Here is a 26078-nt window from a genome sequence, read left to right on the forward strand (position 1 = left end):
AAAGCAGAACACCATGATGGTTGGCGGGGTGACCCATTGCTGGCTGGGCTGGCTGAGCTGGTTTGGCCACTGCCCCAAAGCCGGGAAGGTTGAAGACTGAACTCCCAACAGTCTTCGGTACTAGCTTCAGGCATTAAGCGGGACACTAGGGTCCGCCCTCGCCCTGCCTGCGGGGCGGGGCTGCACCTGCCGCTGGGTCTGTCGCTGCTGCGCACCTAGGCCAGGTAAACGACCAGTTTCCGCTCGAATCCCAGGTCTGAGAGTAGGTGGGTGACAGTGGTGACTCAGACGCGAGGAGGTGAGTAGAGGTCGTGGTTCCTGGAGTCGCTCTAGTTCTAGGGTTGGGGACCTGGGCGCACTTTGCTCCGAGGAGCCTCGGGGCCATGGTCCCGCAGGAAGTAGCTCTGAACCAGGCGGGTTTCCCCGAGTAGCCCGGAAGCTCGAGAGCGCTGCGCCCAGTCCCCTTCCCCGGTTTCGCTCTCTTCACTCTGCCCGACGTGATCAAACAGCTTCCTCTTGACTTCAATGCAAGCTAGCAGGGGCGGTCCAGGGGCGCAAAACCCCATCTTCACTCCCACGAGCGTATCTCAACCCTGAGCAATCTAGGACACCCTGGGCAGATTGAGGGGCTGACTGGGGCCTTGGTTTACGGGACCCCAGCAAAGCTTCCGCCTTCTGCGAGCTCCCCACTCGATGCACGCCCAGATTAGCTGTCAGCTTGCTTCCGCTCTCCGTGCGCGTCCCCGTCTTCTGCACGCGTGCCTAATAGACCTGCCTAATAGCACCTGTTGGGGCCCGGGAACCAGGTCTTTTGCCACCCACAGAAGACGAAGGGCAAGTTGCAGGAGCAAGATGAATTCGGGGAATCGGTTTCCTTGAGGCCTTTTATGCACACTCTTTCCTTTAAAAAAGATATCTGGGAACCCAGCACACGCCAGGACCTGGAGCGGCACTGGTCAAGAGTTGACTGAGTAGGAGTAAAACTCAGGCCGCGGGGACGCTGAGGAGCAAAACAAGCCTGCAAGAGGGGAGCGGGCTCTGGCTTCGGGGTTCGCAGCCCCAGGGTCTTAACTCTTCCAATAGCACAGGGTGCCTGTAGAGCTCAAGGATTGGACCTGGCGGGAGAAGGATCTGGGCTTTCCAGGAATCTCATCAGGTGGAGGCAATGCTGAGTGCTGCAAGGGTCCAGGCTGGGGTTTAAATCCCCAGACCTGGAGGGCCTCAAAGGACTGCAGGGACAAGTGTTTGAGGCTCTCGGGGCTTTAATGCAAAGTTGGCCTGAGGCTGGGGTATTGGATAGAGCAGTGGTTCTCAACCTTTCTAACGCTGCGATCAATTAATATAGTTCCTCATGTTGTGGTGACCCCCAACCATAAAATTATTTTCATTGCTACTTTATAACTGTAGTCTTGCTACTGTTGTGAATCGTAATGTAAATATCTGCCTTTTCCGATGGTCTTAGGTGACCCCTTGTGAAAGGGTCGTTTGACCCCAGAAGGCATCCTGACCCTTTGGGTTGAGGGCAGGAGAGAGGGTGGTAGATGTTAACAAACAGAAGAAAGGAGAATGGTATCGACTCAAGATCCGGAGAGGGTGATAGAGACTAGGTGCAGGGGGCTCAAACATTATGCAAGGCTTATTAGGGGGCAAAAGTGCTTGAAGGCACTGACCTCAGTACTGGTACACTTGCCTCTTCACTTCTGACCTGGGTGTTTCTGAGCTTTGCTGCATTTCAGCTTCCTGCTTTTTTTTAATTTCTTTATTTTTATTTTACGTGCATTGGTGTTTGCCTGTATGTATGTCTGTGGAAGCATGCTGGATCCCCTGGAACTGGAGTCACAGACAGCTGTGAGTTGCCATATGGGTGCTGGGAATTGAACCCAGGTCCTCCAGAAGAGCAACCAGTTCTCTTACCCACTGAGCCATCTCTCCAGTCCTGCATTTCAGTTTCTTTACTCACAATATGGGAAGCACAGAACTGTCTCTGGCGAGGTCAGCTAGTTACTGTGCCTATGAGGAGGCTTCAGGTAGCAAGCAGCTCCACGAGTATAGAGGACAGGGATCTGTTTCTGTTAGCCTTTCAGGTCCCGAGCCTAAGGGGCACCATCACCTAGAGGGCATGAATACCAGGCCACAGGGGTTTGAAGAAGGCTGGGTCATCATCAGGTAAGGTTAGGTAGGAAAGCCTGCTCCTGCATTGGCAATACTCCTGGGTGGCCTGAACCAGAGGCCGGAAAATCATAGGGGAGTATCCTGGACCTACTCCTACAACTGTGAGGGTGGAGGGAGGGAGAGGAACTGGAGAAGACCCTTGGCCAGGTCGGTAAATAATGCCACTGGGCCGGCCCCAAGGCTCAAGTCAACCTGGCGTCCTTGGCAATAGGAGAAATGAGCTCTCTCTCTCTCTCTCTCTCTCTCTCTCTCTCTCTCTCTCTCTCTCTGTCTCTCTCTCTGTGTGTGTGTGTGTGTGTGTGGGTGTGTGTGCCTGTCCCACCTCAGAGCCAGAGGCTTGTGGCTCTGTGTTTGGCACTTTACTTTGGAAAGGGGCTCTGCTCCCTCACCCCAGCCCTAAACTAATGTCACGACTATCCATTCACTGGAGTCTGTTGCCTGGGAGGTAGACAGGGTAAGGACCAGAGAGATGCTCTAGGTTTCATTATTGGTCACTAGCTTCTGAGAGATCCCCTTTGCTGCAGTAGGTCAGAGGTGAGTCATGCCTGGGACTTTTGTGTGTGTGTGTGTTGGGGGGGCAGATAATATAATTCTTCCTCTCCACTCCTGAGTATAGTAGAAAAAATTGAGAGTGTTGCCAGACTTGGAGCACACCTTTAATCTCAGCACTGAAGAGAAAGAGGCAGATGGAACTCCTTGAGTTCCAGGCCAGCCTAGTCTACATAGACTGTTCCTGGTCAATCAGGACTACACAGCAAGACCTGTGTCCAAAAGGCCGGGGTAGGAAGGATGGAGTCTAGGAGGCACGCCTCCTACCCAGTGTATATTTAGGACGATTCTGGCTGGGGGTCTCCTTGCCAGGATCTCCCTGCCACTTGAGGTCAACACCTACGCTCTAGCACAGGAACTAATGGAGTGCTTAGGGACTGGGGCAGTCCTGGGAGGAAGGGGCCTCTCAGAGTTACAGGAAGAGCCAGGCAAGGCGGGGCAAGGACCGCCAACAGCCCGCCCCACCAGGGGAAGGGGTGGGTACCTGGGTGGGGTTTAGGCTTAGGAGAGGATGTGACTGTAAGGCCAGGAAACTAAGGGGGAAAGTTCTGACTAAAATATATATCAACAAAAGCCAGGTCCTCGCCCAAGCTTGGTGATGCATCGTGGGTAGCCACAATACTGTGGCTCCTTTCTGGGGCCCAGCAGAGGGGACAATTTGCTCACAAGTTCATGTTACTGACCTCAATGACCATCTATCTCCCCTCTGGAGGAAAGATCTGGAAACCAGGTGACTGTGCCCTCCCTGTTGCTCTGAGTGATCCTGTGGCCTTATGGTCTGTTCTTGGAGGTAGGCTTGACTGAGGAGAGACCCATAGTGCCGAGGTACATGAAGACACAACGTGTGTGTATGTGTGTGTCTGTGTGTGTGTGTACGTGCGCACGTGCATGTGCTTAGGCCCCTGAGATATTTGGGAGTGAGCCTGTGAGGTGAGGCGTGTGCAGCGTGCAGCCCAAAGCCTGTGTGAAAAGCAGTGTTATATGAAAGATACGTGTGTGCACACTGGCTAGGATGAACTCAGTATGGCTGTGTAGGGGCCAGAGGGGTTGTGCATGCATAGAATGTGAAAGAGAAGAGGGCACAGGAGAGGACCCTGCTGGCTGCCTCAGTGAGTCACATCCTGGCAGCTTGGTCTTGATTTCTGGCCGTGTCTGTGACTGCCTTTGCAGGGGTCAAGGTCTTCTGAGCTTGAGGAGATTGAGGGCTATGGCAGGACACGTTCTGTGACCTGCTGGGCTGGGGTATGTATTTCTGGTCACTCTGAGGGGCCAATTGAGAAGTCTATCTTCTACAGACCCTTGGTAAGTGTTTTGCTTCCAGGATTGTAGTAGGACTGCCCTTTATCCTAAAGGGTTTCTGGAAGGATCACCTTGCCACCCCTGACAGTAATGTGCCTCTTCCTGAACTAGCTCCCAAGGAGATTGATGTCTAGCCAAGCCGGGGATTTCTGGCTGAGCATTACCCAGTGCAGAACAAAGGGAGACAGTATTTTAAAAAAGCCCCTGGGACCTTAGGTATAGAAAGGGCATCTGAGGCAAGCCAGGCCCACGGTCTTGGGGCTTGACCCCCATGCTCCTGCTGCCCATGTGTCTGAGAAGCATGGGGGGGCCAGGAACTCACTGAAATGTGTAAAGAGAGTGAACTTAGGGTGCCAAGGAAAGTGGGGTCACCTAGGGTCCTGGGCAGCTAACGAAGACCATCCTGAATATTCCCTGCAGTCATGCCATTACAGAGTTTACTGAGCACCAAGTGTGTATAATTGCTGCGAGCTGAGAATGGCCCAGGACCCTAGATAGGAGTCATTGTGTTTGGAGTACCTGGAAGGGGTTCCCAAGGCCCTTCAGAGTGACCTCTATACTAGCTTGGTCCCCATTTACCTCTCCTGGCCCAGATGAGCCTCACGGTGTCCGCAGATGTGACGTGTCCATTCACATTCTGCATGCGTGACTGTATTTAGAGCAAAATCTCACAGTTAGATTTCACTTATGGCTCATATCCCCTTAGTCCCCAGGTCCTGGCCAGGTGACAAGCACCCATGCACCCACCTGCACTCAGCAGCAGTTCATACAGGGGACAGCCAGGAATGAGGCTAACTGCCACCTCCTGAGGTTAGATCCTTTTTGGAGCATGTCTGCTGTATCCCTGGGTCACCACAGTGCCTCCAGGACAAGTGAAGGTGGTCCATGGGACTGCCTCTTCCAAGCTGTGTGAAGCAGAGTCTGCTCCAGCCTTGTGGTATCTAGGAGTTCACACAGTTCTCAGAGACTGGCCAAAGTTGCAAGGAAGCTGTCTGGTGTGCAGCAGCACTCCTGGTGGCTGGCAGTTACTGGTTAACTCAACCTGTTCCTGTTTAACTTGTCCCCTGGGTATGGTGACAACCTCTGACCTCCAGGTACCTTGTCCAGCTGGCTGAATAGACAGAAAAGAGTCCTTCTCCGCCTTCAGTGGACCCATCTGCTCGGTTAAGGAGCCCCCGTGGAGCCAGGGGTGGAACCAGTGTTCGGCCTGAAGAGGCCCTGGAAGAGCCATGGCAGGTAGGCAGGTCAGAGAGGGCCACAACCAAGTCTCCACCCCAATTCCTGCCTGTGGAAATGTGGCTGGCTCCACATCTCACTCTCTGCTGAACTCTGTGCCTGGAGACATGCCAGAGGTCAAAGCCTACGCTCATCCCTTCTCTCTCGCAGTTGGTTTTGAACTCAGGGTGGGCAGGGACGATGAGAGCCTCTACTTCTCCTGCTCAAGGCCTACAGAAGAGACATACAGGAATCAGTAAGCCTGCTGGGCATGGTGGCGCATGCCTTTAATCCCAGCACTTGGCAAGGCAGAGACAAAGCAAGTTCCAGGATAGCTAGGATTGTTACAGGATAGCCCGGGTTGTTACAGGTGAAACCCTGTTTTGCAAAACAAAACAAAAACAAAAACAAAACACAAACAAAAAAAGATATCAGTAAGCCTAGGAATCTCAGTGCGGGGGGGGGGGGGTCTTGGGTGTGGGTGCTAAATGAGGTGATGCAGTGTACCTCTCCAGCCTCCTGCAAGGGTCATCATCCTCAAAGATGAAAAGTTTAGGCCCCAGAGAAGTAAAAGGGCAGGTCTGTGGTTGGTGGAGGGAGATTCTCGAAGCCCAGGCCCCAGCTTGCCCTGTCCCTGTGAAAGATGCTAGTATTTGGATTCTTTCAACCTTTGGTGCCCATAGTCCCTGCAACTCTTCCGTAGAAGCCAGCCAGGCTGAGGGAGGCGGGAGCTGGCCCTGCTCTGAGGGGTAGTGTGAAGGCTGGACTGGTGTCCCGTAGGGTTAAGCCAACAGATAGGCCCCTGTGGCTGGGCTGGCTCAGCTCAAATACGGCTCTGGCCACTCCGCTCCCTGTTAATGTTCCCCTGGAGCACAAAGCCGTCACATGAGAGCCAGAAGAACAAATTGGTCACTGCTGAGGGAGGAATGCAAGCCTGGGCTCTGGCTACAGGACCTGTGGATGGTGCAGTGTGATCACTGACACCACTCCCCTGTTGCCTTGGTTTTTTTCCCTTGATCACAGAGCATCTATGAACAAGATGGGAGACGGCATCCAAGCATGGCTGACCTGTGGTTCTCTTTCTGCAGGTGTCTGTGACAGGACCCCTAATTTCCTCTCCCCATCTGAAGATCAGGACTTGAGACCTGCCCTTGGCAGTGCAGTTGCTTTGAATTGCACAGCGTGGGTGGTCTCTAGGCCCCAGTGTTCCCAGCCCTCAGTACAGTGGCTAAAAGATGGTCTTCCACTAGGCAATGAAAGCCGCTTCAGCCTCCATCAAGACTTTTGGTAAGAGTCTGAGGTGTCCAGGATTAGAGTAACCACCAGACTATACCACGGCCAACAGTCTTTCTGACCTACACCCTAAACCATAACAACCTGGACACGGGCTGGGTTGTACCTGTGCAAACCTGACATGGCAAAGTGTTCCCATGGACACAGATAGAGGGTTGACTTTGGGGACAGGTCCAACATTTCTTCATGACCCTTGTATATATTTTGTAGACTGGGCATAGAATCCTAAGTCCTGAATGGGTTGTTTACTGGCTAAGCCTGTAACCAGAGCATCCCCAGGAGCCAGGCCCAAATTCTGACCACTGAGCCCAAATCTGCAATCTCCCTGGGTGAATCCCAGACAGGTGGGACTCGGGCATCCACAGATGTTCTTGGTCCCCAGGTGAGGGTATGGCCTGGTTTTCCCAGGGACAGCGTCAACTTCTCCGAGGTTGTGTCCAGCGTTCTGGTGCTCAACTTGACCAATGCTGAGGACTATGGACGTTTCACCTGCTCTGTCTGGAATGTCAGCTCCCACTCCTTCACTCTTTGGAAAGCTGGTGAGGAAGTTCAAGGTGGTGGAGGGCAAGGGTTTCCGGAAGTCCCAAGGTTAAGGGAATAGTAATTCTCCCTGTCTGCAGGCCCTGCTGGCCATGTGGTTGCTGTGCTGGCCTCCCTCCTGGTCCTGCTGGTGCTGCTGCTGGTGGCCCTGCTCTATGTTAAGTGTCGCCTGAACGTGCTGCTTTGGTACCAAGACACCTATGGGGAGGTGGAGATGAATGGTATGTGGGGTCCCGCGTGGATTAGGGCACAGAATTTGGCTTACTGAAGTACCAGAAGCATGCTGGGTTCAGCCCTGGGTGGAGGGAGCTCTAGGGGGATTTAGGTGTACAACCTGGAAAGGCAATGTCTCAGAAGGACACAGATGGGTCAACAGAAGGAAGAGTCCTGGTGTCTGGTTCTGGTTCACTTGTTCAAAGAAGTCAGGGCATGGGCTAGGGTTATCTCTATAACTGGCCACACTGAATGACCTTCTCTGCAGATGGAAAGTTATACGATGCCTACGTGTCCTATAGCGACTGCCCGGAGGACCGAAAATTTGTGAATTTTATTCTGAAGCCTCAGCTGGAGCGGCGTCGGGGATATAAACTCTTCCTGGAGGACCGCGATCTCTTGCCGCGCGCGGGTACCGCCCTTGCCCAGCCTCCTGGTCCCCACCCTATTCCCTGAGTCCCACCCTTGTCACTGGCCCCGCCTCTCATCCGGCGGCCCACACCCTTGCCCACAGAGCCCTCTGCCGACCTTCTGGTGAACCTGAGCCGCTGTCGGCGCCTCATCGTGGTTCTTTCAGACGCCTTCCTGGGCCGGGCTTGGTGTAGCCAGAGTTTCCGGTGCGTCGGGCTCTTGGCTTGGGGTGGGGTGGGGAACCGGGAGACCTGGTCCTGCCCGGCCTGACGGCCCCGTTCTTGCAGGGAGGGACTATGCCGCCTGCTGGAGCTCACGCGCAGACCTATCTTCATCACCTTCGAGGGCCAGAGGCGTGAGCCCATGCACCCTGCTCTCCGTCTCCTGCGCCAGCACCGCCACCTCGTGACTCTGTTGCTTTGGAAGCCTGGCTCCGTGGTGCGAGGGCTGGGGGTTTGTGAGTGGGTGCCTGAGGTGTTGGAGGGCTAGGGCACCTGCAACTAGCAGTGCTCTTTGGGTCTGGGTGGCTACAGGTTTCCAGTTCGTAGATCCCGATGTGTTTATACTGACGTTCCAAACCTGGCCTCCAGACGCCTTCCTCCGATTTTTGGAAAGAACTACAGCTGGCACTGCCACGGAAGGTGCAATACAGGCCGGTGGAGGGAGACCCCCAAACGCGACTACAAGATGACAAAGATCCTATGCTAATCGTGAGAGGAAGAACTGCCCAGGGCCGCGCCATGGAGACAGAGCTGGATCCAGACCCTGAAGGAGATCTGGGTATGCTCATCTGGCGTCAGTGCAGATCCAGGGGGTCAGATAAAGCTCCAGGTCTTAGTCAGGCATGGAGAGAGCCTGCCTGACCTCCACTGGCAGCGCCCCTAATTGCCTATTACTGGAGAGGTGTTTTGTCCCTTGGCCTCTGTCGGGGAACTTTAAGGGTTTCTAGTGTCATTGTGCCTGCTGGATAAACATGGAGTAACCCCTTCTGATCACAGATTCTAGAAGAGCAATGTAGACACGGCTGTAGACATGCAGCCTCAGGCCTTGTGTGTCCTGCAGGTGTCCGTGGACCTGTCTTTGGGGAGCCACCAACCTCACTGCATGCAAGCAGGATCTCCGGAGAAGGCCCCGGCAGTGAAATGGACGTCTCTGACCTTGGCTCTCGAAACTACAGTGCACGCACAGACTTCTACTGTCTCGTGTCTGAGGATGATGTGTAGCCCTTACCCCAGCAGTCCAGATCGTGGGGTCATGGCAGCAATTTCCAGGGTAGAGGCAGGCACCCCTTCTCCCTAGGACTGTCACCCTTGCCTGTAGCCCCGGATCCCTCAGGAAGGAGTGTGGCTCCAGGGTCTCACAAAATAAAATCCACTTTGCTCCCACCTGGGCCTGTTTCTCTTCCGGGTGGTAACTGCTAGGACTCCTGTGGCTTCCATGGCGAGGCCCTGGCCTTTCTTTTCGTTGTCTCCAGCACCAGGTTTCCCATGCTGCTGTCCACTCAAATCTGCCTTCCATCCTCAGCCACCCTGGTGTATCCCTTGCTCTGATAGCCCCTAGTATCCCTTCTTGGTTCTTGGTTGGGAGTGTGACTGTCCCTAGCCCCTTCTCATCCAGACAGATCCATCAGTAGGAAGCTACCATTGATAATTTTACAAGGAAAAATGGATAGCCCTGTTCCTGATAGTCCTGGACTTCAAGCCTTGGGTAGCCAGTCCGATCCTCTAGCCTGGGTACTTCCTAGGGGCTGTTGGATGTGTTTATGGTATGACTACTGCTGTGTCTATGCCTCGGATAGCAGTAACGCTGGCTATCCCTACTGTCTACTCCTTCCCTATCCCGTGTCTTCTGCCTTGGGAGGCTTGTGTGTGAGCTTGGAGTTGTGTCTTCTGGGACAGGTAGGCATGTTTGGGGACAATGCAAACTTGAGAATCTGTGGCTAGTCATGGAAACACATGGAGCTGGGGCTATGTTCAAAACCACTTTATTCCCAGTGTTGCTGTCACAAGGCTGTCAGGCCACAAGCAGCCTCACCCCTGCCATTGTGACTAAATCACTACCCGAGCACCAGAGCAGCTCAAGCCCTGCCCCCTTCCCCTGCCCTGCAGAAGCCAATCAATCCCCAGTTGCAAGCCCCCATCCTTTCCTGGTGGCCCTGGCCCCTCAAGGGCACACACAGGACTCCAGAGATAGAGTGGTCCTGTGGCCATCAGCTCCTCTTCCATAGGCTGTGGAACAGCAGGAACTAAGCCTATCTCTTGGAAGCTGAATCACTTCACCTCCAGGAGGCTTCACTTAAGGGCCCAGAAAGTCCTCCTTCCGATAGCCTTTCTGCAGGGGAGAGGGGACAGGGAGATCAGGACTGCCTTTGCTCTCCCTGAAATCCTGCCTTGCCCATAACGTTCTGGGCATAGCCTGGGCCCCTTGTCTCTGTGTTCCAGGCTTGTGTCCCTCCCTTGGTCACCTGCATCTTGCACTGGACTCCATGCCCCGAGACCCTGTTCCCAGGCTCTGTAAAACATACCGCCCTGAAATCACGGTGGAGCTTGCTGTACTGCCAGAGGTTGGCCAAGAGACTGGAGGCTGCCCGGGAGGACTTCTCACTGTCAGGGCTGGGGACATTCAAGAAGGTTAGGGTCAAGGCTAGGAGGTCGGGTGGTAGGGTGTACCTTGGCCATGGTGCATGGGTTGGGTTGTTCCTCACCTATCCCTCTTTTTTTTGATGAAGACCAGCTTTCGAAGCCCGTCAAAGTAGAGCAGGTCCCGGGCAGCAATGGGACTGGCTACCACGAGGTTGTTGAGCACAGCTATGATGTTGACCAGCACCTCCGCTGGGGGACACTTCTCACCCACACTGCCAGGGAGCTTCTCTATCAGGTGGCTCACTACCTTCGTGGCTGATGAAAGAGGTCAGGGTCAGTCTGACATGTTCCCTGCCGCCTTGGCACCCAGAATACTTGCTGATCCAGGGGGCTGGCACATACACCTCCCACTCTATCTGACTTGCTAGCCAGAAGCCAGCTCCTTGGGAGATACGGGCTGTGTGCCGGACCAGGGACAGAACAACTCACACATCTCGTCCTTGTTCCTGGCGTTCCGAGACAGGTTCCGGATGAGGCCAGTCAATGAGCGCAGTTGGTTGTGGTCAGCGGTGCGAACTCGGTCCAGCAAGGGGTTCAGGATGCGCTCCTGTTCCAGGGCCAGGCGGCTCAGCACACCCGCCCACTGCAGGGAAAGACAGGGAGTGTGGTGACGCCCAGCAGCACCTCAGCCAGCCCTAGCCAGCCTTGTTCAGGACTGAGGCAGAACCACGTCTTCACTTCTTGTCTGCTACCCCTGCTTATTCTGCCAGCTCAGGACACAACCAGGTAACCTTTCTGCTCAGAATATCAGAACCCAGATCCAGGGCCCCATTCCTCAGGCTGAGCATGAGTCTCATATCTTACTCTTAGGGATCTTTCCCCCAACAGAACATGAACTGCTAGGGCGTGGTTCCCATCCATGCACCCTAGTGAGCAGCACAAGACCAGGAGTGGGGCTTCTCAGCTCACTGACCCTGCGGTCACCCGCGGTGATATTCTGCAGCGCCCCTGCAGCCGCCTCTGTTGTATGCCGGTTTAGTTCACAGCGCTGCAGCAGTCGGTTGTATAGCCCCACAATCTGGGGACTCCACAGCCACTCCAGGCCCTTGGGATCCTTAGATACTTCCGCAAAGGTGAGTGCATCAGCTGTAAGAGGAAGCTGAGTGGGAGGATACAGGGGTCAACCAGGGCCAAGGGTGCAGCTGAGGTCAGGGTATCAGATCAGCACCTCCTGTTCCTGGTCTCCCAGGTCTGTGCTCACCTCACGCAGCCTCCTACTCTGTGGTGTAAAGCAGCCCACCACTTCACCAGGTGGTGCCCCAGTCATGTCTCTGCGGCCCCGGCCTTCAAGCCGCTGTAGTGCTGAGGGTGGCATCTCATCATAGAGGCGGTAGGACAAGTTCCTCAGCACACATACCGCATTCTCCACACTCTGCAGGGAACAGAGGGTGGTCAGAGTGGGCCGAAGCCCCTGGACCCCCTTGGCTTACCAGCTGCCCCTCACCTTGTCCTCACACTTGCCCACGTCCAGGGCATGGTTGATGTAGGTGACCAGAGCATCCACTAGCCCATGACACTCACGCATCTTCTGGCGAGTGGCCTGGGAGGCTGAGCTGAGGTTCCTGGGGATGGAGGCAGATCAGAGCTCCCCCAGGGATACCCACACAGTCCCCCCAGGGACCCTAGAAGTGCCACCTCAGAGACCCTTAACTTGAAGCCCCTGTCCTGGAGATGAACTATAAGGCACTGATCTTTGTATACTGAGTTGGGACTAGCCCTTGTGACCTCCTGTTCCCAGACCCTACCAGATACTTCTGGCCCTGCCCTTCACGTTACCCATCTCCCAGTCAACTCCGCAAAGTTTAGGAAGATGGATATCAGGACAAGGGACTTGATTTAATGAATCATAAAGCTTCAGGGTGTTCTGACATCTATACCTGGTAGCTACACCCGGCCTATCAAACTCTTCCCTCAGCCCCTAAACTTTTCCCTGCTGTTTACTTTTCCCTGAAGGCTTGTCTAACTGTCCTTGTCATTTAGGCGTCAAAAGAACATACTTCTTCTAGAAGCTTCCCTGATGCTTCTCTGGTTCCTGGCTCTTTCCCCTCAGCATCTCCTGGCCCAGCGCCTCCACTTAGCACACCTGAGGAAGCCAGTAGCATTGTAGAAGATCTCTGCCTCAGAGGCATTCTGCTGGATGAGGGGGGGCCCACCTGCCCCTGACAGGGGGCTTAGCACCAGGTCTGTGAGCTGCTCCAGTGTATCTCGGGCTAGGCGATCCTTCAGGTGGTCACTGGAGGACAGATTCCACAGGATCCCTGCACAAGAGGAGGCCAAGGCCGTGGTTAGGACGGGCTCCCTGGGCCTTCTGCTTCCTCTGGGGATGGTGCAGAGGAGGCTCTCCACATCTGCTTCTTTTTAAAAACAGATTCATTTATTTTTTAAATTCCTTGTGTGCCCATGCATGGGTGTATCATAAGCACATGAGTACAGGTACCCGTGGAATACAGATGTGGGCGTCAGATCGCCTGGAGCTGGAGTTACATGCAGTGATGTGCTGCTTGATGTGGGTGCTGGGAACAGAACGTGGGTCCCTTGGAAGAGCAGTAAACACCTATTCAGTGAGCCATCACTTCAGTTCTTGGCCCCACACTTTCTTGGCCTTACTCTAGGGATCTGCTGGAGAGGTCGTCAGGGAGACCCTTGGGAGCAGGGAGCAGGAGCAGAGCAAGAGAGACAAACAAGGTGTGGGGATTTGAAGGCCTGGGGGTGGAAGTGACTGGAGAGAGCCTGGGCTATATGATGTTGTTCGGTGGTAGAGCCCTTGAATGCCCTGCTTGTATGCATGAAGCCTGAGTGCCACACCTAGCACCACAGAAAATAAGGACAAAAGCCACAAAAATAGAGTTTGACACTATAGGTGTGACACTTGTAATCCCAGAATTTAGGAAGTTAAAGTAAAAAAATTGCCACGAGTTGAGGCTATCCTGGGGCTACATAGAGACCCTCTCCCATAAACAATAGCCAGGGACAGTGGTACATGCCTTTAATCACAGTACTTGGGAAACACAGGGCAACCTAGTCCACATAATGAGTTCGAAGTCAGTCAGAACTACATAGTGAGACCCTGTCTCGAAAACAGACAATACACACAACAACAACCACCACCACCACCACCAAGGTCTAGGTAGAAGGATTGCCATGAGCTTATGGCCAGCGTCTTATACATAGTGAGATGGAAGCCTGTTTGGTGTGCAGAGTGGGACAATACAAACGGGGTGGGGTGGGCTGGAGACATGGCTCAGTGGTTACGAGCACAGGCTGCTCTTTCAGAGGACCTGTTCATCTCCCAGCATCTACATGGTGGCTCACAACCATCTGTAACTCTAGTTCCAGGTGATCTGATGCTCTCTTCTGATCTCCACGGGCACTGGGCATACATGTGGCATACAGACATTCATGCAAACAAAACATGTATACACATAAAATAAAGTAAGTAAATAAATCGAACATATGTATGTCAGGGGACGGAGAAATGGCTTAGTGGATAAGAACATTTGCTGCTCTTGTAGAGGACACAGATGTGTTTCCCACTACCCACATGGCTTTTAATAACTGACTCTAGTTTCAGGGAATCCAGTGCCCTCTTCTGACACCAGGTAAATGGTCCATATGGTAAATGAACATACATACATGCAGGCAAGAACTTCATATACACAAAAAATAAATGAATCATTAAAAAAAATAGTAAAATAAACAAGTCATAATGGCACATTACCTTTAAAGCTAGCACCCAGGAGGCAGAGGCAGGCATATCTCTATGAACTTGAGACTAGCCTAGTCTACATCAAACCTACTATGTAGTGAGCTACATAGTGAGTTCCTGTCTCAATAAATAAGTAAATGGGCTGGCAGAGTGGCTCAGGAGGTAAAGGAGCTTTCTGATCAAGCCCAATTACTTGAGCTTGGTTTCCCAGAAGCCATGGTTGAAGGAGAGAACTGACCACCAAAGTTGTTCTCTGGCCTCTATATATGCTTGTGGCATGCATGCAGATACACAAAGTGCTAAGAAATAAGAGAAGCAACAAAAAACTCAAACAACAGCCCCCCAAAAAAATCAGTATGGGAAAGGGAAGGCATAAGATAAAGACAGGCTGTTGAGAATAAGAAGGGAAAGAGAGGAGCAGCGGGGACCAGACAGGAGAGAGGGCAGAGGATGGGGAAGAAATGAAGAGGCTGGAGGACCAGGGTACCTGTAACATTCTTGCGTAGTTCATCATCCTGCTCTCGAAGTGTCCGCAGCAGCTCAAAAATGCCGTTCTCTTCTACCAGCGCCAGCTTGTTGTCTGCATTGTCATAAATGAGGTTGCGCATGGCACCCGTGGCATGGCGTTGCACCTCTTGGTTGGCGTGGTTAAAGAGCTTCACCAGTCTAGGCACCGCCTGAAGGCTGCGAGCCTGTGGCACATATATACAGATGTATGTGGGCATATGCAGACTGAAAATGCATGCAGGCATGTCCACATGCATGGAAACAAGTGCGTAGGTGTGTTGGTCATCCAGATGGTACAGGTGATATATGCAAGTTTGCACATAACGTGAAAATGTATTTTGGGGTGCAAGTGCATGGAAATGGTGACTATGCATGCTATAGGTGTATGCAGGACTGTGCGTATATGGAGGTAATCCTAAGTATATGGCGATGATGTATATGTATATATGTATATATATGCCACACGTATATGTATATGTATGTAGGTGCACATAGATGATGTAGGTATATAAAAACAGGACATGACTGCCCATCCTCTACTGAGGATATGGAGAGTTTTGCCCAGACAGCCCAGTGATCAGCAAGGACGGCCAAGGACCAGAGGTCAGGGAGGGTTCGGGGCTGGTAAGAATAGTCATTAAGGGCATCCAGGGCCAGTGGGGCATTCATCAAGAGATAATAGGGGACAGTCAGTGGGATATGTCACCTGCTTCTTGGCTGCTGCATCACTGTAGCACCTGTGCTGGATGTAAGCCGCTCCCAGCACCTGCAGGTTGGGGTCCGAAGCCATGAGGTACTTGACTGCTGAGGGCAGGTCAATGTCGTCAAAGCTGTAGAACCAGGAGCCAGTCAGTGGTCAGGCAGACCTGAGGACAGGGCCCGACTCTGTGGTACGGTCCCCTCCCTACTTCAAGCCCAGCTCCTCACCCACTGCTGAGCCTCTGTAGCGTGCGATGGCCTGTGTAGCTGTCCAGTCCACGTACATCTGGCAGGTGGCCTGAGTCAGCCAGGCTAAGACTGAGACTGCGCACAGATGGGGCTCGGGCCACGGGTTCCAGGCCAGTACCTGACACTGACCCAGTACCCACACGGCTTCGGTGGCTGCTCTGAAATCTCTGCAGAGTTCGCATGGCGGGTGCACGGATGGTCCGGCTGGGTGGACCCTCAGTGGCCTCTGACCAGTCCAGGCCTCCTGCCCGGCTAGAGCCAGAGCTGGCCTGGCGCTCATAAGCATAGGCCCTGTAGGTGGAGGCAGCTGCAGGTTCCAGTTGCTCAGATACCACGCTGTAGCGGTCGTCCAGGCCCCCAGGCCCCAGCCTCAGTGAGCGTAGGGACAACGTGTCATAGTCGGCTCTGCTGGCTGTCCCACCTCGTTCATGGAAGGACACTGGCCGGGTGGGCATAGGTGGAGTGGGCTGGGCAACCCCATATCCCACAGCCCCAAAGGCACTGCCCCCATTGTGAGCAGAGCTCAGCCTCCGACTGCAGCTTAGGTCCACGGCTGAGCGGGAGGACCAGGAGGCTGGACTGTAGGCCGGCTTGGCGATGGGCCGGAAGGTCTACAGGAGGGGAGGGCACAGTGAAGGCATATCTGGGGTATACCTGGTGCCCTCCCCTTCTGATCCAGAGTTCCCAGCCTCCCCTATGGAGCATCCCCCTCAGTGTGAACTCAGAGTTGATTTCCTGACTCACCGAGGTCTTGTCCCCACTCAGGCCCTGGGATCGGGAGCTGAAGCCAGCCTGCATAGTGTGGTATTGGCCCCTGGGCATGCCTGTGGACAGGGACAGAGACAGCCTGATTATGACAGACAGCAAAGTGTTGGCTTTTCTTCTGCCTTCTGCCAGGGGTCTCTGACCACAACCCTGAGACTGACATCAGGCCCAGAGCAGGGAGGCCAGGTGGCCTTTGGGGCTAATGCTTTGCCCATGGCTCTGCCATGGCTACAGTTTGGCTTCACCTAATCTGTCCTGGTAGGGCCCCTTTCCCTAGAACTCCAAAGTTCCTTCTCTCAAAGAAAGTCAGACAATTCATCCTGCTGACCTCTTGCCTGCCTGGAGAATGCAGCAGGGTCTCCGTCAGCTGTTAAGTTCCCGCCAGAGCACAGCATCTGGCCCCCTCCAGGAAGCCGGCCCAGCCTGTCCCAACCCACAATGACCTCCGTTGAGCTCCTCTCGTGTCCAGACTCCGTCTGTACGACAGTCACAGGGTGGTGACACTGTACAGGCCAAGGATGCAGTCTCTCTGGGTCCATCTGCTCTGATGGACAGTGGGAAAGCCACCTGGTAGAGCCTGCGTCAGGGACCACACCTACCCTATCCAGCCGCATATTAGCTGAGGGCAGGGCATCAGCCCAGCTCCATGGTCAGTGGACGGAAAGGTGGTGAGTGGGTGGGGAAGCCGGTCAGAAGCTTGGCATGATATGCAGGTGAACGAATTGGTTTGGAGGGAGAGAGGGCGGTGAAAGAGGATTACATAGGTGGACAGAAATGGGTAGCTGGCTGAACAGAGAGATAGTGGGTGCAGGGGTAAGAGGCAGACATGAGACCCAGGAAACATCATCCCAAGAGCTGGTGGTGACAGTAGGCAGGCCTCAGGTGGATCAGCCTGTGCCAGGGGTCTTCTGCATTTGGGAAGGGCTCCCTGAACAGAACCACTACTACAGTATAGACATGGGGAAGGGGCCTTCACTGCTCCTAACCCTACCCAGGGGGTGGACAGTCTGGTGTTCCCCAGATCCACCCAGGTTAATGAGGCTTCTAGGCAGGGGCTGTTAACCCTTTGACGCTAGTGAGGGCCAACCTAGGGCGCACACCCCAGCCTGGGGACCTTACGCCCACCCCCAAATTACTATCCTCCTCCCCCTAATTGGCGGGGTAGCCAGGTGGTAATTAACCCCTCCCTGTGTCCTCCTCCACCCCATGACCCCTGGGCATCGACTTGGCTCCCAGTAAGGCTTCCACTCAGAAAGATTTCGGGCAGCACCCCAATTCCTGACCAGTCCTTCTGCCAGACAGCCCTCTCCCTCTGGCTAGTAGCTAGAGGCCAGATATCATGTGGACCACTGTGAACTGAGGTCTGGACCTCTGAACAGAGGTTCATTGTAATGTCTACATTTAATTCCTGCTGTTGTAGCCTGGCAGGTAGGGAAATGATGTTTTTGAAATGACTGACTGCCTTGAGCCCAGTATGTCTGAGTGACCTTCTAACACACACACACACACACACACACACACACACACACACACACACACACAGAGAGAGAGAGAGAGAGAGAGAGAGAGAGAGCAAGAGAGAGAGAGAGCGCAAGCCCCTGAAGAGTCCCCTACAGGCTATTCTCACAAAGAGTATCTGGGTCACTCCTGGTAGGCCCAGTTCTCTAATTCCTCAGGGAGCCCCTGCTCCAGACAGACCTGGGCTCTATCCAGGTCTCTATCCAGGATTACCAGTCTCTCCTACTACTGTTCTTCTCAATCCCGTCTAGTTAGACAGCACCTGGGCCCCTCTATCTGAGACCTCAAGTGAGCCTGTGTTCTGTGGTGATGGGAGGGGAATGTGTTGGGGAGGGGTTGCCAACAGGTGTTGTTGTCCTCCTTGTTGCCTTCCCAACTTAGAGGAGTGGGTGGGCCCAGTCTGGGGACCCCTGTCCTGGCTGGGGAGGAGGGATGCCCCACCCAGGCTGCTCCCCATGCCTGCTGGGGCGGGGCAGTGACTCAGAGCAGGCCTCAGTGAGGTGAGTCAAGGCCTGAACCCCAGCTTGTATGGCCTCTGCCCCTGGCACCGCCACTGCTGCCCTAGCCACCTCTACCCGCCACTGTCACTACTACCACCTTCATCACCCCTCTGTTGCCTCCCATGCCCCAGTTGGCCTACCTCTGGCGGTCTCGATGGCGCCATCAAGCTCAGTAGACCCATTGTGCCGCGACTGCTGGCCCAACTGCAGGAGGCGGGCTCGGACTTGCTCCTGGACTCGGGCGGCTCGAAGCCTATCAGCCTCTGGCCCCTCAGCACCCCGGCGATCCAGCTGCAGGTCCGAGGGCAGCGCCAGGGAGCAAACACCAGCCTCAGGCTGCAGGGCAGACAGCAGGAAGTTACCCTCCTGCATAGTGACAGGGGCGACTAGCCACCCCACCTGTCCTGGGCCTCTTCCCGGTCTTGTCCCTCAAGGCCCGGTTCCAGAAGTCTCTTCCTGGCTGGCTCTCTTAGACAGACGCCCGCCCAGCCCAGAGCTTGGCTGGGGGCGGGGACACCTGGGCCAGGTGGGAGGGAGGGGCCTCTGCCTGCTTAAGGTGGAATTTGGGCGGAAGAACAGGCCCAGCGCGTCCTCGAGTCACGGCCCGGCCTTCTCTCTTGTCCTATCCCAGAACGGGGCCACAGTGACTTGGGTTCTACTTGCTCTCAGCCTTCCAAGCCCAGACCAAGCCCCGTGGGTGCCAGCGCTCTAAGTACGAGAGTAGGACACGGAGCCTGTAGGGGCCTGTCACTCCAAGCCATATGAGAAGGGGTGTCCCAGCCTGGGGGTTGGGAGCTCTGTAGCATCAAAGACCAGGCAGCCTCCAAGACATCTGGGACTGTGCTTGGTGAGGTCCAGGCAGGGTTGGCATCCAGAGAGAGTTTCATGTTTATAGAGTCCTGGTAAGGATAAAGAACTTGAGAGCTGGGGTTTTAAGGGCAAAAACAGCCCCATGATGACCCTGAACCTGGGCCTGACAGCTCAGTAAGACTGACCAGTGAGGTAGACAAATGTCCACCTCATGACCTGCAAACCTAGAAACGCACTTAGACTCCACCTCTACAGAGTCTTCAGAAGCGCTGCCTGGCCCTCTCTGGCACCTCTCCCCAGCTTCTGCCCCCCAGGCCTGGGGTGGGAGGCCCGTTCCCAACATATGAGTCAGGGCAGGCAGGCGGAGCCGCCCTAAGGGGTTGACTCAGAGGGGCCTAGGCTCAAGTCAGCACCTGCCAGGCTGGGGGGCCAGGAGGCTGGTGGGGGGGAGGCCTGGACTAGAGAAAATGGGAGGGCTGGAGATGAGGGGCACCAGAGCTTGTCCCTAGAAGATCTCCCAAGCATCCCTGCCAGGCAGACCAACTTGTGCGTTAGGCTTGGCATCCAGGCAGATTGGGGGGTTAAAGGAAAAAGCTACGAGAGCTGGAATAGAGGGACAAGCTGCCTCTGCATACCCCGTGTGCTTCCCGAAAGCCTTCCTTGACTGTATCCTAAGGCTCTGCCTTTTCCAGAACCCAGTCCCTGGGCTCAGTCTGGCTCTCTCTCCCACACCGGGCACCCAGTCTTGAGTCCTGACCCCTTAAAGACATTTGCTTTAACCGGGTGACTAGGAGCAGAAGCCTGGATGTGGGAAGTGTTCAGAGAAAATAGCATCAGGGACAAAGCCAGGGTGAGTAGGAAGGGCTGGAGGATGGGAGTCAGAGGCCAGAGGTTGTTGGGGAGATAGCGTGGAGGGTGAAACCCCTCCAGGATAGAGTCTGGCTTGGGTCTACTGGCCATGGGTGGAAGCCAGGGCTGGGCAACCTACCTTGTTTCTGGTCTGGATCCCACTGGCCCCCTGGCTCATTCTGGAGGCCACCGATGTAGGACAACTCCTCCTGGGCTCCATCCGGGTTCGAGATTCTGTGGTGGGCTCCATCAGGGCCCAGCTCCTGTGGGCAACAGCTTCTGTTTGGAGATGGTACCGTGGGGGCACCCGAGGGTGGGGTGGGAACGTTGCACACCCATCTCATCAGACCGGTTGCTTTCCTGGGAGACGTGTTTCGTGTGGAAAAATCCTGGGAGACAAGTTTGTGCGGCGCCTTGAGGCCTGGAGGCACACGCCTGATCTGAAGAGGCCCGCCCTGTATGTGCTAGGTCCACCCAGAGCCCTACAGCAGCCAGGCTGGGGGGCAGAGGGGACAGAGGGTTCCAAAAGAGTGCTAAGTGGAGGGCCATAATTACACATGGCTGCAGGGGGCTTAGGTGTGACTGTAGCCAGATAAGAAGGTACCTGGTGAGCATGAATGGCAACTGAATGGAAGGCCAAAGTCGGCTTTGGGGGTCCACTTGGAGGAGTGCTGTAGGTACCCCAGTTATGATGGGCCTCCTTAAGGACGTGAAGACTGAGAGCTGTATCTACCTTTTTAGGGCTCAGTGTCCCTAAAAAGCTTGGAATCTGGGTACTTCCTGTAATGGTTATCTGGCTTAGGGGATCAGTAATGTTCACGGAGACTGTTCCTCTCTCGGCCCCATGTTTGGATCTGTATTTGACCCCTGTGTCCAGTGTCCCCTCAGCTGTGAGTGTCCCTCTTCCTTTTCTCGGAGAGAGGATGGGAAGGATGCAGCGGGGCTCCCAGGAGGAGGGGGGCTGATGCAGAAAGAAAGTGTGCTCAGGGCGCGTAGAGATGGATGGTTGGATTTCTGCTATAGTCGGGCCTAGAACCTAGCACTCAGGATCATGAAGAGTGATTATGAAGACAGAGGACGGGCTGTCACCCTCTCTGCCACTTTCCTAGTGGCTGTTACCTCCCAGAGAAGAGTGAAAATCGTGGGCGGGGCACGGGAGTTCCTAAATGGAGGAGGAGTGGGAGAATTTTGCTTGCTATATGTGGGCAGGCACTTGAGGAAAGAGCCGGGGGAGGGACACAGTGGGTGAGCCTATGGGCTGGGAGACTGTGGACAGCGCAAGGGTGAGGGATTGCTTACTAAGGAGTAGGATTTGAATGCCCAGAAGAGTGTTAGGATAATAACAGCAGGATCTTCCAGACACAAATGTCATGAGTATGCTGGGGCACAGACAGGCTAAGGAGGTTCCTGGTGCTCATGAAGCCCGAGGGGCAGGGTGAGGGCATGCTAGCACTGCTTTGGTATGAGTTGATGAACTAGCAGGGTGCAGTAATCTGAGCTGAGACCCGTGGCGCACATCCTTGTTCTCGTGGTGTCCAGAAGTCTGAGGTCATCACGTCTGCCCAAAGACTACCTCTTTCACAAAGCCTACCCAGACTTGCCCCATGGGTGGCACTCTATGCCTTCCCAGACATTATGGTCTCCTATCCCATCCTGGGCCCATGGCTGTACTGGTTTCATCATCACTGCCCATGCTCCAATCTCAGACTTACACCCCGAGGGTGGAAGTTAGCTGAGGAGTTCCAGTCCAGGTCACCAACACGTGTGGGAACATGTCCACCTGCCTGTCAGTCCATCCACATTAATCCATTCATTGTTTGAGTTCACCTTATCCTGTGCACCGGGCACTTCTGGGAGAGGCTCATGTGACACCTAGGACTCCTGGCCTTGCAGTGATGACAGCAGTGCCGTCTGCGGCAGAACAAAGTACCAGTGACATCAGTACAGTAATAAGGTAAACAAATGGGAGGTTCTGTGCTTGTGCACATGTGTGTGCATACATGTGTGAGTGTGTGCACGAGTGTGTGTGTGTGTTTGTGTGTGTGTGCAGTTAGCCTTTGTAGGGAAGGAATTTGGAGAGAAAAGATGCGGGTGGCATCCTGCAGAAGGTGTGGTGATGGGAAGTACTGCCGCACGGCAATGAGTTGTCCCTAGGGTGTGGCTAATGCTGGCCCCTGAATGATGATGTACCAGGCAGGGTGATGAATTCTTTGCTCATACTCTGCCCTCAATCTCACAGGAACTCCAGGAGAGTGGAGCTATGACTACCTCCACTTATAGATGGTGAAACCGAGGCTCCATAAGGTTAAATGAGTTTCCATAAAGTGTATAAATTGTACAGCAAGTCAGAATCTGTCTCAGGGTTTCTCTGTGTAGCTCTGGCTGGCCTAGAACCCTCTATGTAGACCAGGCTGGCTTTGAACTCACAGAAATCTTCCTGCCTCTGCTTCCTTAAAGATGTGAATAAGGACATGTGCTATCACATACAGCACCTAGAGACATTTCTAACTTTGAGTAGCAGCAGAACGGGGGTGATCGGGGTATGGCTCACTGACAAAATGGGGTCTTGTTAGATTTGTTGATAGTCATCTCTGTCTGGGCCACTTCCTGGACACTTCCTCCAAGGGGACAGTCTGTTTCTCTTAGTGGTGGGGTTTTAGTCTGTCTTGAAGACTGCTTCTCTGGTTCTCTGAGTCTCTTTCTGAGGCTACTGCTTCTATGGAGCTCTCGGCTAGCCCAAGTGCTCACCTGTGGCTCACTTTGAGAAAGGGTCTCTTTACACACCCTGGCTGTCCTGGTCTTACTATGTAGACCAAGCGAGAGCCACCGTCCTGTCTCCAGAGTGCTGGGACTAAAGGCATGCACTACCATGCCCAGCCACTTGAGGCCCTCTCTTCTAGATAGGATTTATCAGAGATCTTGCTGAGTTCCACAGCAGGCTACCTCCCAGGTTAGCAAAGCCTTCCACCACCCTGCCTTTTGCCTGGAGGTCTCCCTGGAAATCCAACAGCTTTATTTGCATATGTACTCATCACTCAGGATTTCCTTTGACTCTGGCGTTAATTACTTTGGGGACGTTTTCATTTGTTTTATCACATATTTTTTTTTTTTTTCCCTGTCACCTTGCGTGGTTTCCCTATTTGTGGTTTGTCAACTACTGTCTTTTCCTGGGTCACTTGTCGTTTTCTTTTTTCTTTTTCTTTTCTTTTCTTTTTTGGTTTTTTGAGACAGGGTTACACTGAAGTTTTTGGAGCTTCTCCTGGAACTAGGCTGGCCTCGAACTCACAGAGATCCACCTGCCTCTGCCTCCCGAGTGCTGGGATTAAAGGCGTGGGCCACCACCACCCGGCTTGTTGTTCTTTTCTATATTTGAGGTAGGATGTTATTAGAGACCAGGCTGGCTTCTAACTTGTGGTCATTCTCCTGCCTCAACCTCCTAAATCCTGGAATTATAATTGTGTGCTACTATGTCTGGTTCTTTATCTGTGTTATTTAGCATTTCATTCTGCATGGTGTTTGGTCTTTTTTTTCTTTCTTATTTTGGTTTTTCGGGATGAGGTTTCTCTGTGTCACCCTTCTAGCTGTCCTGAAACTCATTCTGTAGACCAGGCTGGCCTTGAACTCACACAGATCCGCCTGCCTCTGCCTCCCAAGTGCTGGGATCAAAGACGTGTGCCATCACTGCCCAGCTGTTCTTCCTTTCTTTTTTAATTGATAGTTTTGTGTGGGTTCTGGGGATAAATTTCAGGAATTTTTGTATGCTAGTGAAGCATTCTACCACTCAGTTAGATCCCAGACACTAAAGTGGCTTTTATTTCTGCAAAGATCTTAGTTAACTTTTTAAATTTTCCTGCCTAAGTGCCATCCATAATTTCTATTTCCATTGTTTTCATCATCAACTTTCTAAATTTTCCTCAAATATTTGCTTGTTCTCCCTGTCCCCAGAGGGCCAGGAAGCCTTTGTAGGATTGCTTGTCCTGCCTACCACAAATGCAGTACCGCTCAGATGTGTTACTTTCTTTTCTGGCCTTATTCCTTACAACACTTGCCTTTAACTGACACGATGATGTCAGATATTGTACTAGCGTGTCTGTTTGGTGCAGCACCCAACAGCACCACCCACTACTGTGCTAGGATGTAAGTCCTCCAAGGAGGAGTCCTGCCCTCTGGCTGGTGCTCTTTAAAAACACCTAAATATATCAGGGCAAGGTGGCTCACACCTTTCGTCCCAGCACTGGGAGGCAGAGGCAGGTAGCTCTTCCCGAGTTAGAGGTCAGCCTGGCCTACATGGTAAGAATCAGGGCAGTCAGTCAGGGCTAGCTATGTAGAGAGACTGGTTGGGCGGTAGGGAATGAGAGAGCGAGCAAGCGAGAGAGACTCCTTGATGTATTAATGTGAATTTATGGTGTGAGCATAGCCTGCTGGCACCGATTTCTGAGATTAATCTGCTTCACTTCCCTTTTGCTTACGGCTTTTCCCCTTTCCTTGTCTTTTAAGTATGTTTCTTTCTTTTTTTTCTTGAGATGGGGTTTCTCAGTGTAGCCTTGGCTGTCCCGGAACTTGCTTTGTAGACCAGGCTGGCCTTGAACTCCCAGAGATCCACCTGCCTCTGCCTCCCAAGTGCTGGGATTAAAGCTGTGTGCTACCACCACCAGGCCCAACAATGTTTCTTTCTTGGTATTCTCCACCCCCCTTTGACCACAGTCTTGCTAAATAATCAATGCTGGCCTCAAACCTGAGACCTTTCTGCTTAGCCTCCTGAGTGATGGGGCTTGCATGCCTGCATCATCATACCGGTTTGGTTTTTGTTGCTGTGTTGTTTTAATTTTAAAGGATTTTATTTTTATCTATCTGAATGTGTGCATGCCGTCTGTGTGCCGGTGTTCACAAAGACCAGAGGAGAATGTTGGGTTCCCTGGATCTGAAAGTTACAGGAACTGTGGACTGCCTGATACGAACGCCAGGTTCTAACTCAGGGCCTCTGGAGGAGCAGCAGTGCCTACGTGCTGAGCTGTCTTTCCAGCTCACATTTTGTGTGCATGTGCTCATGAGTGTGCATGCACTGGACCACGTGTGTGCAGAGATCAGAAGAGGGTGCTAGATCCCTTGAAACTGGAGTCCTGGATGGTTGGGGGACAGCATGCAAGCTGGGAACTGAATTCTAGCTTCTGCAAGAGCAGATTTGCCGAGTCAGCTCTCCAGCAGAGCCCACATCATTTTTTTTTTTTTCAAAAGAGGAGGTTCTTTTCTTTAACTTGCGGTATTTTTTTTAAAAATGTATTTGTGTGCGATGGCATGCCTACGGAGGCCAGAGGACAACGTGTAGGAGGTTAGTTCTATTATGTGGTTCCTCAGGTCATCAGATTCAGCTGCTGATATAGCCTGCCAGCCCTGGTAGCATGCCACCTTCTCTTTTATTTTTTGAGATAGGGTCTCATTATGTATCTGGGCCACAGAGATGTTACAGTCTTTCTCCCAAATGCTGGGATTAAAGGTGTATGCCACCATGTCTGGCTTGTAGCACATTTTCTTTTAATTTTTTTAAGGTTTAATACACACACACACACACACACACACACACATATGATGAGTGTTTTGCCTACACATACGTGTGTGTGTCCCAGGTGACCTATCAATAGGGACCTGGGACCGGGGTTAGGTTTAATTGTGAGACACCATGTGGGTGCTGGAAACTAACCCCAAGTCCTCTGCAAAAGCAGCAAGTGCTCTTAGCTACTGAGCCATCTCTTCAGCCCCTAGAACACATATTCTTAAATCCAATGCTTTTCTTGTAAAACATCCGTAAGTAGGGGCACTTCATCTGAACTAGACATAGAGAAGGCAATGTGGGTAACTGGGGGCTTTGGCATGTCTGCTCTGGTTGTGTGGGTCCTCCCCTGTGGAGTGACAGAGAAAGGTCATGCTAGCGACTCGGTGTCTCTACATATGCTGGCTCAGCGACAGTTCCTGTGTGGGACGGTCTCATGCAATGTCTGTTCTGAGCAGCCAGACTCCACAGAAACCAGGTGGAAACACAGAAGCTAAAGGCAGGAAGTGGGTGTGGGAGGGGAGGATGCATGGCCCACAGCTGCTCCGGTAACCAGGGCTCTGCCTCACAAGAGAAGAGTCACAGAGAACAAG

The 26078-nt window shown here is 53.3% G+C and overlaps 2 protein-coding genes across 6 annotated transcripts; one reads left to right on the forward strand and one right to left on the reverse strand.

Annotated features, from left to right (window-relative positions):
• Window positions 1-90: 90 nt before the first annotated feature.
• Sigirr (single Ig and TIR domain containing) lies at window positions 91-9077 on the forward strand. 5 transcript variants are annotated; one of them, XM_085693332.2, is made up of 10 exons: window positions 91-298; window positions 5128-5256; window positions 6324-6522; window positions 6937-7067; window positions 7149-7289; window positions 7550-7693; window positions 7796-7898; window positions 7980-8130; window positions 8283-8472; window positions 8755-9077. In XM_085693332.2, exons 2-10 carry the CDS (start codon window positions 5250-5252, stop codon window positions 8913-8915), a joined length of 1227 nt encoding a protein of 408 aa, XP_085549458.1. In that variant the 5' UTR covers window positions 91-298; window positions 5128-5249; the 3' UTR covers window positions 8916-9077. The 5 variants fall into 5 exon arrangements, with proteins under 5 accessions (XP_085549458.1, XP_048313910.1, XP_048313909.1 ...); XM_048457953.3 differs by having other exon boundaries at window positions 92-298; window positions 5115-5256; XM_048457952.3 differs by lacking the exon at window positions 91-298 and adding an exon at window positions 3228-3451 and having other exon boundaries at window positions 5115-5256.
• A 583-nt stretch (window positions 9078-9660) lies between these two features.
• Pkp3 (plakophilin 3) lies at window positions 9661-20285 on the reverse strand. Its single transcript, XM_048457950.3, has 14 exons — window positions 20077-20285; window positions 18419-18614; window positions 16240-16319; window positions 15475-16106; window positions 15254-15377; window positions 14528-14732; window positions 12418-12592; window positions 11779-11896; window positions 11536-11706; window positions 11248-11433; window positions 10764-10917; window positions 10397-10589; window positions 10217-10304; window positions 9661-10023 (listed from the first exon to the last, which is right to left on the reverse strand). The coding sequence occupies exons 1-14, from the start codon at window positions 20185-20187 to the stop codon at window positions 9988-9990; spliced, it is 2469 nt and encodes an 822-aa protein (XP_048313907.2). The 5' UTR covers window positions 20188-20285; the 3' UTR covers window positions 9661-9987.
• Between the last annotated feature and the right edge of the window lie 5793 nt (window positions 20286-26078).

Source organism: Myodes glareolus, chromosome 7 (genome assembly GCF_982192425.1).
Source record: "Myodes glareolus chromosome 7, mMyoGla1.1, whole genome shotgun sequence".
NCBI classification, from domain to species: Eukaryota; Metazoa; Chordata; class Mammalia; order Rodentia; family Cricetidae; genus Myodes; species Myodes glareolus.

Coding starts and splice junctions, on each gene's coding strand:
- Sigirr (XM_085693332.2), top strand. Junction 7,068..7,148: donor CTTCACTCTTTGGAAAGCTG/GTGAGGAAGTTC, acceptor CCCTGTCTGCAG/GCCCTGCTGGCCATGTGGTT. Junction 7,899..7,979: donor TGGTGTAGCCAGAGTTTCCG/GTGCGTCGGGCT, acceptor CCGTTCTTGCAG/GGAGGGACTATGCCGCCTGC.
- Pkp3 (XM_048457950.3), bottom strand. CDS start 20,187: ATGGAGCCCACCACAGAATCTCGAACCCGGATGGAGCCCAGGAGGAGT. Junction 16,320..18,418: donor CGCCATCGAGACCGCCAGAG/GTAGGCCAACTG, acceptor CCCTGTCCACAG/GCATGCCCAGGGGCCAATAC. Junction 14,733..15,253: donor ATGCAGCAGCCAAGAAGCAG/GTGACATATCCC, acceptor TATGTGCCACAG/GCTCGCAGCCTTCAGGCGGT.